This window comes from Lutra lutra, chromosome 3 (genome assembly GCF_902655055.1).
Source record: "Lutra lutra chromosome 3, mLutLut1.2, whole genome shotgun sequence".
NCBI lineage: Eukaryota > Metazoa > Chordata > Mammalia > Carnivora > Mustelidae > Lutra > Lutra lutra.
The window spans coordinates 66927006-66941879 of NC_062280.1; the positions used below are offsets into that span (position 1 = coordinate 66927006).

The following is a 14874-nucleotide window of genomic DNA, read 5'->3' on the forward strand; positions in this document are numbered from 1 at the left end:
CATATGCCTTAGGGGAAGTGTGCGAATTTGGCTCATCGTTAGTCTTTTAAGGATCTAAGTCAGGTCTGCGGGAACGGAGAACTCCCAGTCATTTTGGAAATGCTTTAAAAGCACCATTTTGTACGTTGATTTAATTTATTCCTACAACAGTATTTTCTGTTCAGGTCCAAGCTTTTGCAGTAGTGATGACAAATACGTCCAAGAAACAAAATGTTCTGGACTTTGGGGGATCCGTTAACTTTTAGTAGCTATAACCAAATAGAAGGGGAAATATGTGTGCGTGTCGGTATAAAAAAAAAGTCAGTAATTTGCCGGTTCTTAAAAAATGGGTGAGGAGGTGTATGAACATTTTCGAAATAGTACCGTAAAATCCAGAAGAGGCTCGGGTTTCTAGAATGGCTGCTTCTCTTATCATATTTTTTAGGTATCCGAAAATTTACCCGTTTTAGCATTTCCCCCCATTTTTATTTTAACCATTTTAAATACGGTTATTTCTATAACAAATGACTTCTCTCTTAATTAGGGTTCATTTTACGTCATTTAAGGTTTTATTATTCAGTATTAATAGTAGGTGCTCTGAAATCCCATTGGGTCTTGTAGTAGGCTTCTGCTATGCCTTTTTTTTTTTTTTTAATTGTTTGCTTTTTTTTTTTTTTTTTTTTTTGGTCTTTGCAGGCTGTTGTCAGGGTTGCCTTCCCCTGCTGTCAGCAGTGTACAAGTATGCAAGCTTCCTAGTTTAGAAAATTTGGATTTGTTTCTGGCTCAACCATCTTTTGAACCTCAGTTTCTTCATCTATAAAATATTTTTTTTAAAGATTTTATTTATTTATTTGACAGAGAGAGATCACAAGTAGGCAGAGAGGCAGGCAGAGAGAGAGGAAGGGAAGCAGGCTCCCCGCTGAGCAGAGAGCCCGACGTGGGACTCGATCCCAGGACCCTGAGATCATGACCTGAGCCGAAGGCAGCGGCTTAACCCACTGAGCCACCCAGGTGCCCCAAATATTTTGATTTCAGGCTGTCATAAGCTGTGGGCTTCAAAAATAAATAGGTTTGTTAAAATTCTCTGTAAAATTGGTTTTCAGTAAGAAGTCAGTGATCCTCTGAGTGAAGTAAAGAACATACATTACATTTATTGTGACTTACTAAAGGCCTTTCTTTTTTGGTGCTTATTGTGGCCTTGCAGTTATCAGTGGCCTCTGAGTAAAGTTTTTATCCTTTTGATATTTTGCATATTTTAAATTGGGTTTTCTGTCAGGCAACATCCATTCTACATGCAAAGAAAAATTGGTAGCCATTCATAATAATGTGAACTAGTCATCAGTGGTATGAATCAGGGTGCCAGGGTGGCTCATTGGTCAAGTGATGCCTTTGGCTCAGGTTAGGATCCCAGGTGTCCTAGGATCAAGTCCTGCATCGGGCTCCCACTGCCCCTGCTTGTGTTCTCTCTCACTCTCTCTACAAAATAAGTAAAATCTTAAAAAAAAAAAAAAAAAGTATGAACCATTAGCAATTAATTATTCCAGTGTTGCTCAATTAAGAAACAGATGTTGATGTTTTCCTTTTCTTTCTTTTTTCTTTTTCTTTTTCTTTTTTTTAAATACTATTCGGGTATTTCAATAGAATTACAATGTATTAGTTTTAGTATTCTAATATACTAAGATTAATTGAATTAATTAGATAATTAATTAGATATTAATTCTAAAGTGATTTGAAGAGTTTGTTGCAGATTTCTGCTACATTGTATTGCTTCACTTTTTTTTATCTTTAATATTAGAACCAAGCTTTAGTTTCTGTTTAAGTGTCAGTGGTTTTACCCTGGTTTAATGCATATTCTGCCTCTGTAAGAACTCTGTATTTGTATTTCTGTGGGGCAAATCTTGCATCTTGAAATTTACTACAGGCAGTATTGTGTAAATACTCAGAGAAAACTTCCATAACTGAGGACTTTGTACTTTCAGTACCAGACAGCATATCTTTTGCACTTTTAAGAGGTGTCATAAAGCAAACACCAACCTCCTCTTGAAAGAGATTGTACCTTTTAATATAGGCATCAGTTTTTTAAACATTAAAATGGTTGTTTTTAAAACATGAATGATTCCTTAAGTCACTGATTTTTAAAAAATGAAGCCTCTTTATATATTAGGTACTCTTAATTATGTATAAACTTTAGTTTAAGGTTTATTCATAATTATATCATTGCATTATAGTCATAAGGTAGAAAGTAAAATTAAATAAGCCGTTATCTGGAATATTTATGAATAAGGTATTTTCTACAGTGAAGCTGTTAAGTAAACCAGAAAACTCTTGCTTTTTCAACTCATGACCTTGCTTCAGTCACTTATTTAGTCCTCTTATTGTCAAACCTATAAAATCAGAAGACTGATTAGATTAAGTTTCCTCCAAACTTCAAAAGTCTGTAGTTTATAAGGGAATTACCACATTGGCTAGCATGTTGCTATTGTATGGTGTAGGTATGAGAGAGTGGTATACATTTATCATTGTAAAAACTTAAATAATTGCAGGTGCAGTATGAAGAGTATTAGCAGGGATTTCCCAGTTAGTATATGCTTTTGAGTTCAGTACTAACAAAGCATAGTTTTATGCTCTCATATTCTATGTTTAGAAAGTATGTAATACCCTATTTAACACCAAACTTGGCAACATTACAGCTATTTTTATGTTTTCTAAAGGATTTGAGAATTTAGGAAGTGCATGTACACTGTTACTCATGATTCTACCAGCCTAGTGGTTTGTGACTATCAGACACCAAGTGAGGGGGGATCATATGGAAGAGCATAGTTGCCTTTTCTGATGCCTCAGAATGTTAATTTGTTTGTGCTTAAGTAATTAATTAGCAAGTATGATACTCAAACATTAAAATGTTTTTGAAACAGTCTGTTTTCATTTCTCATTTGATCTCTGAATTGTATTGGGGGTAGGCTGAAGATACTGGTGTGAATGTCACATTGCCTTTGAAAGTAATTTTAAAGATCTGTGGTTTTAATTAGTTTAATGTAATATGCTTGCACTTAGAGGTGGAAATGGTGTGTGAAAATTGTTACCTGTTTTACTAAACTTAAGCAGTTGAGAACTTTCCATCTTTATTTTTTTCTTTCTTTCTTTTTTTTTTTTTTTTAAGATTTTATTTGTTTATTTGACAGAGAGAGATCACAAGTAGACAGAGAGGCAGGCAGAGAGAGAGAGAGGGGGAAGCAGGCTCCCTGCTGAGCAGAGCCCGATGCGGGACTCAATCCCAGGACCCTGAGATCATGACCTGAGCTGAAGGCAGCGGCTTAACCCACTGAGCCACCCAGGCGCCCCCCATCTTTATTTTTTGAAAGATTTTATTTATTTATTTGACAGAGATCACAAGCAGGCAGAGAGAGAGGAGAAAACAAGCTCCCTGCTGAGCAGAGAGCCCAATGCGGGGCTCTATCCTAGGACCCTGAGATCGTGACCTGAGCCGAAGGCAGAGTCTTTAACCCCCTGAGCCACCCAGGCGCCCCTATTTTTTTTTTTTTTTTTAAGATTTTTATTTATTTGAGAGAGCAAGGACAAGCAAGGGAAGGGACAGTGGGAGAGGGAGAAGCAGACTCCCTGCTGAGAGGCTGATGCCAGGAGTCTGGGATCATGACCTGAGCCAAAGGCAGATGGTTAACTGACTGGGCCACCCAGGCATCCCTCCATCTTTATTTCTTCGTCCTGAACTGAAGATGCTCCCTCTTATAATGGATTCTGTTTACTAAGAAAGAAAAAACATTTTATTAGTAAAATGCAACTCAATTAGGCTGATCTAGGGAATAGGTTCTGTTTCAATTATGGAAAAGACTCAGAGGATGGTTACTGACTAGTAGGCTCTGGGAGAATTTACTAACTACAGATACGAATTAGCAGTATTCCATGTGAGAAGCAGTACATAGAGGAGGAAGTACTGAAGTTTAGGCAGAGCCTGGTTCTGCACGTGCCTTGTTAAACTAGTATTATTTCCATTTGATAATGTAGTCCTGGGCCAGGCCTTGTGCATGTTTGAAGATAGAAGGGTTCTGAATTTGTGGAGTCTACAAACAAGTTTATGATAATGAAAATAAGATTCAGCAAAGGAGGATCATTTAAGCTTTAGAGAGTCAAGGTGAAGTTCCCAGAGTGTACTCTGGCTATTTGAATCTTTAAGGACACAGAGGAATTAGCCAGGGGAATCAGAAAGGCAAAGACCTGCTAATCTTAATAGTTTAAAAGATTTACTGTCTACTTTTTGAAGACTGAGTACTTTGACTTTTTCATACTGTGTGAAACTTCTAAATAATTCTTTGAATGTCATAAATCACTGCAGTATTTATTGCCTAACTGCAAATACCGTGTCCTTTACCATATATTTTAGTAATTAGTTGTCTGTGTTCTTGTCCTGGCCCCTTTCCCCATCCTTCATGTTACTCTAGGATGAATATCAAAATTATTTTACATATGAAACTACAAGATTATAAACTTTTTACGTATGAATTTGTTACCTCTTATTTTTATGAAATGTATTTGTTACAGAAGTTTACATATTCTGGTATTTACTATTTTAAAATACTACATATTATTGACATACAAAACGATATTGTTGGTAGACACTGAAAACAACTGTATTTCTCTCTGCTTAGAAAAAAGAATATACATGAACATTTTAAAAGTTATAGCCTAAGTGTCAGGATTTCATGCGTTTTTATATGATCTAACTTTTTTCAGTGATTCTGTTAGCTTTATTATGTAAAAAGTATTTTCATTATAAAAAAAAGTAGGTGTGGTTAAGTATCACTCAAATTTCTGAAGGAATCAAGCAGGTGAAATGAGTTCATGGGGTCAAGTAGATAGTAAATAGTAAAAATTAATAGGCTGTAGTTGGGGGCAGACCATGTTGATTACTGGCTGCACAGGAATGGAGCACATTAATTTTGTTTGCTTTTCAAGAAAAATTAATGTCTGGATTTTATGGAAATAGCTGCAACTCACTTAGGTTTAACAAATTTGCCACAGAGGCAGCTACTCTTCTGAAACCTTTCCTTATATAAAGAAAGTTGTGAATTATTTTATTGAAAATTGCATAGACTTGATTTTTCCCTGAATTGTATCTTTGGTATCTCTCAGTATTATTTCTGTTTACTTTTTCTTGAAAATGTGAAAAATTGATCAGATGTTTATCTCATGTTTGATTTTAGGTATTATTGAGTAATACCTCTATGAAAATATTGAGTATTTTCATAGAGGAAATTCTATGTCCTATATTTCTGATTAGGTAAAATCTGATTTCAGTAAATTAGAGACATAGTATTGAGCCATCTTTTTTTGTCATCATTGTTTTCATTAGCTATAACAACATTTACATACTTGAGATTTCTGTAGTGCTTTTAATAATTGCTGTCATCTTTCTTGAATTTAAGGCATTTTTATTTACTTAAGGAAAACTAATTTTAATCTATTTCTATGAAAAAATCCTTATATGGTATAACCTAAATATATATATTATAATCACTTATAGCCATGTACATTATAATCTTAGAAGATTATATATACATTTTTTATTATGAATTTTTCTTTATAATACCAATTATATTTATTAAAGAAAAGTAGAATGAAATACAGGAAGGCAAAAAACTGTCTTGGTCTTACAGCCAACACAATGATGATTTTCCAGTTTTTTTTTCTTTTTATAAATCTTTAGGAGTAGTTGATTATAATGCTTTTGCATATACTGTTTTGTATCTTATTTTTTTTTTTAAGATTTATTTATTTATTTATTTATTTGACAGACAGATCACAAGTAGGCAGAGAGGCAGGCAGAGAGAGAGAGGGAAGCAGACTCCCTGCTGAGCAGAGAGCCCGAGGTGGGGCTCGAGGTGGGGCTCGATTCCAGGACCCTGGGATCATGACCTGAGCTGAAGGCAGAGGCTTTAACCCACTGAGCCACCCAGGCGCCCTTGTATCTTATTTTTTAACAAATTATAAGTATTTTCCAAATTACTAATGTTTATAACATTACTTTAACAACTATGATATCTCATTCAGTTAGAGACCATGATTTAACCATTTTTTATAATATTGACTAGGTTGCTTCCGATTATATATCCCTAAAAAGAGCACTAATATAGCTAACTTTATACACGAAGGCTTTCTAAAAGGGTAGTTTCTTGTAAGAGATTCCTAGTTATGTGAACTTTACTGGATTAAAGTGAAAATCAGTTTAAGGTATAAACAGTTTTAAGAGTTTCACATATTATTTCCGGAGGAGCTGTGTCTTGTTTTGGGAATTAGTCTTCTAAAAACTCTTTACTATTTTGATAGGCAAAACATTATCTCATTTTATTAGTGTTTTTGATTTTATTTATTTATTAGAAAGCGCACACAAGCAAGGGGAGCGGCAGGCAGAGGGAGAAGCAGGCTCCCCACTGAGCAAGGATCCTGATACCGGACTCTATTCCAGGACCCTGGGATCATGAGCCAAGTCAAAGGCAGATGCTTAACCAACTGAGCCACCCATGCGTCCCTGACTGTTTGTTTAAAAATATTCATGACTGTAAACTTAGTACCTGTCGAAGAAAATTTGGAAAACAAATATGTAAAAATTATCCTTAAACTTATCGCCTAACTATAATCAATCTTAATATTTTGGTGTAAATCTTTGGGGGTAACTTATTTATTCATTTTTTGGGGATATAATTGATATTATATTAGTTTCAGGTACAACATAATGATTTGATATTTGTATATGTTGCAAAATGATCACATTAAATCTAGTTAATCATCTCCTTACATAGGTGCAAATATTTTCTTGTGATGAGAGCTTTTAAGATCTTCTCTCTTAGCAAATTTCAAATACACAGTATAGTGCTCTTAAATATAGTCATCATGCTGTACATTACATCCCCAGGACTTCAAATGAATTTAGGTTTTGTTTAGTTGTTTTTTTTTTAAGGTTATGTATGTATATAAGTGAGATTATATGGTATTTGTCTTTCTCTAACTTATTTCACTTAGTATAATGTCCTCAAGATTCATACATGTCACAAGTGATAGGATTTCCTTTTTTTTTTTTTTTTTTTAAGATTTTACTTATTTTATAGTGGTAGGGGCAGAAAGGAAGAGGAAAAGAATCTCAAGAGAGTGGAGCCCAACCTGGGGCTCCATCTCATGATCCTGAGACCATGACCTGAGCCGAAAGCAGGAGTCAGACACCCAACTGACTGAGCTGCCCAGGCACTGCAGGATTTCCTTCCTTTTTTGTGGCTGAATGATATTCCTGTGTATGTGTATGCACACATATCACATTTTCTTTATTCATTCATCCACCAGGGGACACTTGGGTTGTTTTCATGTCTTGGCTATTGCAAATAATGCTGCATAATTTATAATCAGTGTCAGTATTTTGGTGTAAATCTAGTCTTTCACTTACATTGAAATGTAATTGACATATTACACAGTATAAATTTAAATTGTACAGCATATGACTTAACATATATTGGAAAATGATTACCACAATAAGTTTTGTTAACATCCACCGTCTGATATAGGTGCAAGGAAGAAAGTTTTTTTTTTCTTTTGATGAGAATTTTAAGGATTTACTCTCTTAGCTTTCTAATATACCATACAGCAGTTAACTATGGCCATCTATGTTTTTATTATATCCCCAGTACTAACTTATAACTGGAAGTTTATATCTTTTGATCATCTTCATTCGATTCTTCTACCCTCTCTCCACAGCTCTGGTAACTAAAAATCTGATTTCTTTTTCTGTGAGTTTGGGCGGGGTGTGTTTGTACATACACATATACATATACATATATGTATTTTTAAAAATTTATCTTTTTTTCTTGGATTCTACATATAAGTGGGATCATACAGTATTCATGTTGTAGCAAATTGCCAGATTTCCTTGTTTTTTAATGGCTGAATAGTATCCTTTTGTATATGTAAATACACTACATTTTCTTAATCCATTCATCTGTTGATGGACACTTAGGTTGTCTCCATGTCTTGGCTGTTGTAAATAATGCTGCACTGAACATGGTGGTACAGATAAGTCTTCAGCATAATGGTTTCATCTCTTTTTAATGTATATCTCTTATGTGTAAAGTTGGAAATCTTTACTAACCCGCCTTTTTCACTTAATATATCGTGAATATCTCCTCATCCCTGAGTAAGCTTTGATAATTTTTCCTTTCCATTTTATTTTTTGTAGTAACTTTTTTTTTTTTAGGATTTTATTTATTTGACAGCTAGAGAGAGAGCACAAGTAGGCTGAGTAGCAGACAAGAGGGAGAGTGAGAAGCAGACTGCCTGCTGAGCAGGAAGTGCAACCTGGAGCTCCATCTCAGGAGCCTGGGATCATGACCTGAGCCAAAAGCAGATGCTTAACTAACTGAGCCACCCAGGCGTCCCTGTAGTAACTTTTAATAACAATATGTTCATATGGTATAAAACTGAAAAGGTATAAACGGTTGGTTATACAGTAAAAAAAAAAAAATCTTACTATCTTCCCCAGCATTTCCTCTCCCACCAGCTGCCTCTGTATTAGATAAGCAAACATATATACATATTTTTTTTACTTCGAGAAATATACAAAGAAAGCAAAGCATTGCCATACACATATCTGTATCTTTGCTTTTTTATTTTTTTTTAAACTTAATATAAAGTTTAAACTTAAAGCAGTACATAAACTGCTTTCTCATTCCTTTTTATAGCCTTGTACATTGTATGGATATAGTATGACTTATGTAATCTGTCCTTCTTTATGGACATTTATATTTACAGCCTTTTAACCACAGAAACAATGGTGCCTTGAATAACCTTGTACATAACCTTATTTTGCAAATGTGTGGGATATGTATAAAATTTCTAAAATGGGTTACTGAGTCAAAGGGTATTTTAATGTGCTAGTAATATTGTATGTTGTCAAATTGGCAACAGATTGTATCAGTTTACGCCTTTACTATTGGCAACAATGTATGAGGTCATTATTGTTTTTTTTTTTTAAGATTTTATTTATTTATTTCACAGAGATCACAAGTAGGCAGAGAGGCAGACAGAGAGAGGGGAGGAAGCAGGCTCCCCGCTGAGCAGAGAGCCCGATGGGGGGCTGGATCCCAGGACCCTGGGATCATGACCTGAGCTGAAGGCAGAGGCTTTTAACCCACTGAGCCACCCAGGCGCCCCTGTATTGTTTATTTTTGTTAGGTGAAAATGTTATCTCTGATTTTAACATGTAAAGAATATGATTTCTAGTGACTAAATGAATATCATCCATTTCATGAGAGAATCATTTAACCAATTTCTGTCACTGCACAACTGGTTTTTAAAAATTTTTTATTATAAAAAGCACTTTAGTGACTGCGTGTGAATTTTTTTAAGGTAAAGGGTAGATGTGAGGGGTTTTTTTTTTAAGTTTATGTTTTTAATAACACATGGGGCTCAAACTTATGACCCCCAAGATCAAGAGACACATGCTCTTCTTCTGACTGAGTCAGCCAGGTGCCCCCAATTTTTTTATACCTAAAATCTTTCTAACCATTTAATGTTAGAACCATATGATATTTTTTGTTTAACATTTTCTCCATATTTTTAAAAATTGCATTTCCATAGGCAGTGTAATGGATTATATGAGTATTTCTTAATTTAGTTAACTGATATGTTGGACATGTAGGTTGTTTCTAATTACTGTTAAACCAGAATCAAAGAATATTTCATTTAAAATGATTACCTTCAGAGAGATTCCAAGATACTAAATTACTAAAGTGTTAAATGTTAATATGAATATATTCAAAGTTGGTCTGTAATGCCAAGTTGCTTAGCAAAATTGTTAATGTTTACATTTTCGATTTCATTTTTTATAAATTGTTTGTTTCCTTGGGTGGGTTTTGTGCTTTTAACTGTATGGTGCATTGTCCCATACAGGACGATGGGCAGAAGGACATGAACACAGAGAGGGCTTTTTGGTTGTCGCATGTGCTGATGTTTAAATAGGGATACGGGTGATTAACTTCAGTGAGTTAGGATGGTTCTGGTTAGCGAAGAATTGTTCTAGCACTCCATTCCTAAGCACTGTTGTACAGTAAAAAATTAACCCATCACGTTTGCTGAAAATGTTTTCCTGTTTTTTACTTACTTTTTAAAGACTTTAAAAAATTTTTTTTCTATTTCTTTATTAAGATTTTATTTATTTGTCAGAGAGAGAGAGCATAAGCAGGCAGAGTGGCAGGTAGAGGCAGAGAGAAGCAGGCTCCCCTATGAGCAAGGAGCCGTACTCGGAACTTGATCACAGGACCCTGGGATCATGACCTGAGCCAAAGGCAGCAGCTTAACCCAACTGAGCTACTAGGTGTCCCATTACTTACTTTTTTTTTTTTTTTTAAGATTTATTTATTTGAGAGAAAGTGTGTGCGAGTGAACCCAGGGATGGAGGGGCAGAGGAATAGGGAGAAAGAGAATCTCAAGCAGACTCCCTGCTGAGCACAGGGACCCACATGGGGCTTGATGTCGTGACCCTGAGAATGACCTGAGCCAAAACCAAGTTAGAGGTTTAGTGGACTGAGCCACTCATGTGCCCGTTTTCTACTTTCTAATTTCCTTTTGAAAAATAGGAATAATAAATATCTTCATGAAGTCCAGTCTTTTTATTTCCTTTATTTATTCATGAACCTGAAAAATTATTTAATATCTAGTTTGGATAAATATTTACATGTACTTTTCCTGGTTTCCATTGGGGGAGGAGTACACAATTTCGTGAAAAAGAAAAATAATTTCTTAAGATCTTCTAGATTTAAATGTTAAACAACAGTAATAATCATGAAAGTGAGACACTTAAAAAATACATTAAAACTTGATGGGGCGCCTGGGTGGCTCAGTGGGTTAAGCCGCTGCCTTCGGCTCAGGTCATAATCTCAGGGTCCTGGGATCCAGTCCCACATCGGGCTCTCTGCTCAGCAGGGGCCTGCTTCCTCCTCTCTCTCTGCCTGCCTCTCTGCCTGCTTGTGATCTCTCTCTGTCAAATACATAAATAAAATCTTTAAAAAAAATACATTAAAACTTGAGTGCTCTTTTGAAGAGTTTTATTTATTTAATTTTTTTTTTAAAGATTTTTATTTATTTATTTGACAGATCACAAGTAGTCAGAGAGGCAGGCAGAGAGAGAGGAGGAAGCAGGCTCCCCGCTGAGCAGAGAGCCCGATGCGGGGCTCCATCCCAGGACCCTGAGACCATGACCCGAGCCGAAGGCAGAGGCTTTAACCCACTGAGCCACCCAGGTGCCCCTTGAAGAGTTTTAGAGGTGTGTAGAAAACTTCGGAAATGAGAAACTAAAAAAAATTTGCGTATGACCCTTTCATTTAGAGATAGGCTCTTAGTATTTTTGTTTATTTCCTACAGTTTTATTTTATTATGCAGATATAGCTTTAAATTTTATTAATTTTTAATTGGGCAATGAATACATGAATATATTCTCATTGCAAAAATTCAAACTTTATAGTTAAAGCTAAAGACTCCATTGACCTCCATCCCTACTCCTAGTCCCTTCTGCAGAGTGCTATCAGTTTTGCTATGTAACTCTGTAGAAATTGAGTATTATTTAGAGCATTATTTAGTATTATTTACAATATTTATTTTAGAGTGTAAACACAATACTGATATGCAAATAGCTTTTTTTTCTTTTCAGCTAAGTAATAGTAGACTTTTAAAACTGCTATATAGGGGTGCCTGGGTGGCTCAGTGGGTTAAAGTGATCTCTGTCTGTCAAATAAATAAATAAAATCTTTGGGGTGCCTGGTGGCTCAGTGGGTTAAGGCCTCTGCCTTTGGCTCAGGTCGTGATCCCGACATCCTGGGATTGAGCCCCACATCCTCCCCCTTCTCATACAATAATGCCAAAAGTGAATATATCAACACTTTGCCTGATTTTGAATGCAATATAATATGTCTTTTATATAATTTTATCCCTAATTCACATAATCGACATTAAGCAAATGAATACATATCTGCATTTTTCAAATTGCTGGTGATTTGGGCAAAATCGAGTATTCTGATTTATAGTTTGTGGGTGTAAAATTGATGAGAGATGGCGATACATAAACCTACACATATGATGAAATTGTGTAGAACTAAATAAATAGACAAGCATGCAGATGAGTGCCAGTAAAACAGAGAAATGTGAACAGGGATAAAGGATTGTATCAACATTGTTCTGCTTTATGCTACAGTGGCAGTATTATATAACAGTCTTCTAAAATACTACCATTGGAGGAAACTGGTAAAGTAATACTATGTTATTATTTCTTACAATCTATGGTGAATCTATAGATATCTATACAAATTGATAAAGACAGGAATCTATTTGGGATGGAGAAATAGATTTTTCACAGCTTTGCTGGACCTAAAATATCCTACAGTGCTTGTAGAACTACCAGCTTAGATATGATAATTTTCAGAAAAGCATATACATTACAGTTTCTATTCTGAGCAGATGCAGCTATTTTTATAGCCCATAATTTTGGATGCTATTTAAACTAACTACCTTTGTTTCTTCTACTCTTCACTTTACCCTGTCATATCCTACCACATACCATGGCTGAAATAGCTTAAGTCCTTCAAATAAATGTCTCATTAAAAGAATGTTAAATAATAAGTGATCTGCTGTGTAGATAGAAGTGTTTACAGAGTATCTCACCTATTGGTATTTTTTGTGTCTAACTAGCATATCAGTAAAGTCTCTTGCTCATGATCAGAAAATAGCCTCATATGTAATGTTGTGATTTTACTCAGTGGAAAGATACCATATATTACTATTATAAAAATATCCCATTTTCTTCCTTGATAATTTATTTTTGTTGTATTTTAGGAATTTTAATGTTTTTCTTTTTAAAGCACCATTTTAATCAAAACTCTCCTTTTTGTTTTCAAGGAGCAAAAGGATTGGATTAGTCTGCCCTTGATTTTTCTCTATTTAAAGGTAATCTGCTTGAGTTCACTAATCATACAGACTTAGTACAATTTTCTGTGTGGGTGGCAATCTATATTCAGTGGTTAAAATAGAATTTTATAATATTATGGCTAAGGTTTTGTTTTTTGTTTTTTGTTTTTGTCTTTAATGTTTCACAAAGTGCAGTCTAATCTCTTAAAAAAAAAATGTCGATTTAAGTTCAAACTACATTTTTAGTTTGTGTTCCAGGATTTTTTTTTCCCCTAGAAATTTATAAGAAATTTTTGCTGTTTGGGTCTGTTTGCCTGAAACTGTATTTTATTCATAGATTGAAGTATTGGAGCCATGGGAATAAAGGTTCAGCGTCCTCGATGTTTTTTTGACATTGCGATTAATAATCAACCTGGTAAGAAAATTAATCTTCCCATGTAACATTTATAAATGAATATTTAATATTAAAAATTAGTAAAGTATAAACAAGCTTCCTTCTTTTTCAGCTGGAAGAGTTGTCTTTGAATTATTTTCTGATGTGTGCCCAAAAACATGCGAGAACTTTCGTTGTCTTTGTACAGGTTTGTTGATATTTTTTTTCTTTTTTCTTTTTAAGAGTTTTTTTTTTTAAGATTTTATTTATTTATTTATTTAGTCAGAGAGAGAGTGCAAGCACAAGCAGGTAAGGTGTCAGGCAGAGGCAGAGAGAGAAGCAGGCTCCCTGCTGAGCAAGGATCCCGATGCCGGTCTCAATGCCAGGACCCTGGGATCATGACCTAAGCCGAAGGCAGTGGCTTAACTGACTGAGCCACCCAGGTGTCCCGTTTGTTGATGTTTTTAGTTGGCCTAAAAGTAATACCATTTGACTATAGTTTTAATTTTTTTATTTAACATATTTTAATTTTCTTTATGCAGATTATGTACCATTGACCAAGATGTGAAAGTAATATATTTTTCTTCATTTAGAGCGAGGGAGAGAACCTTAAGCAGCAGAGCCCAACAAGGTTGTGGGGGGGGCAGTCCCATGACCCTAAGATCACAATCTGCGCTAAAACCAAGAGTCAGATACTTTAACCGACTAAGCTATCCAAATACCCCATGAAAGTAAATTTTAGAAAATACCACTTGTAATGGGATTTTATTTTTAAAGATTTTATTTTTTTATTTGACAGAGAGCTCACAAGTAGGCAGAGCAGCAGGCAGAGAGAGAGGGGGAACCAGGCTTCCCACTGAGCAGAGAGCCCCATGCTGGCCTCGATCCCAGGGCCCTGAGATCATGACCCAAGTCAAAGGCAGAGGCTTACCCCACTGAGCCACCCAGGAGCCCTTGTAATCAATCTGAGATTGATTTCTATATTTCTATACTCTGCAGAAAAACATGGATGATTTTTAAATGAATTAAAAAAAGAATTCCTAAGGGGAGAGAAAATTCTATAGTTTAAAAACATCTACATAGTTTAAGAGACATGTATTTTACAGGGAAAAGTTTTCATCATTAATTTTGCTTTAATACTGCTTCCTTGACTTCCTTTCTACTAAATGGCCAACTAATTTTCTTCTCTGTAGGTGAAAAGGGGACAGGAAAATCAACTCAGAAGCCATTACATTATAAGAGTTGTCTTTTTCACAGAGTTGTCAAAGATTTTATGGTTCAAGGTGGTGACTTCAGTGAAGGTAAGACGTTGAAAATCATGTATGCTTTGTTAAGTATCATAGATTTTAAAGTTAGACAAGTCTGTAGAAATACTCAAATAGACAAAAAGAAGGAAGCAGATAGGAAATAATTTTACTTTTGATGCGTGAAGTAATTTCAGAAATTTGCTTCTGGATAAAAAACAATTCTGTATTCATCTCCTAGTAACCTATCAGTATGTGTGTTTGGTCTTGTCAAAACTAGTAATCTTTAACTACAGTATAGTTTATACCTTTACTTTTATTTAT

At 34.9% G+C, this 14874-nt stretch overlaps 1 protein-coding gene across 3 annotated transcripts in view; it reads left to right on the top strand.

The window, feature by feature from the left end:
- The window catches only part of PPIG (peptidylprolyl isomerase G), a 50995-nt gene that overhangs the window by 879 nt on the left and 35242 nt on the right, over positions 1-14874 (top strand). For 2 of the 3 annotated variants that reach the window (XM_047722088.1, XM_047722089.1), the window contains exons 2-5: positions 12925-12972; positions 13271-13348; positions 13440-13514; positions 14500-14607. In XM_047722088.1, coding sequence (XP_047578044.1) covers positions 13288-13348; positions 13440-13514; positions 14500-14607 — 244 coding nt within the window. In that variant the 5' untranslated portion in view covers positions 12925-12972; positions 13271-13287. Of the gene's footprint in view, positions 1-1014; positions 1049-12924; positions 12973-13270; positions 13349-13439; positions 13515-14499; positions 14608-14874 lie in introns of all 3 variants that reach the window. The other variant, XM_047722090.1, reaches the window with a different exon arrangement.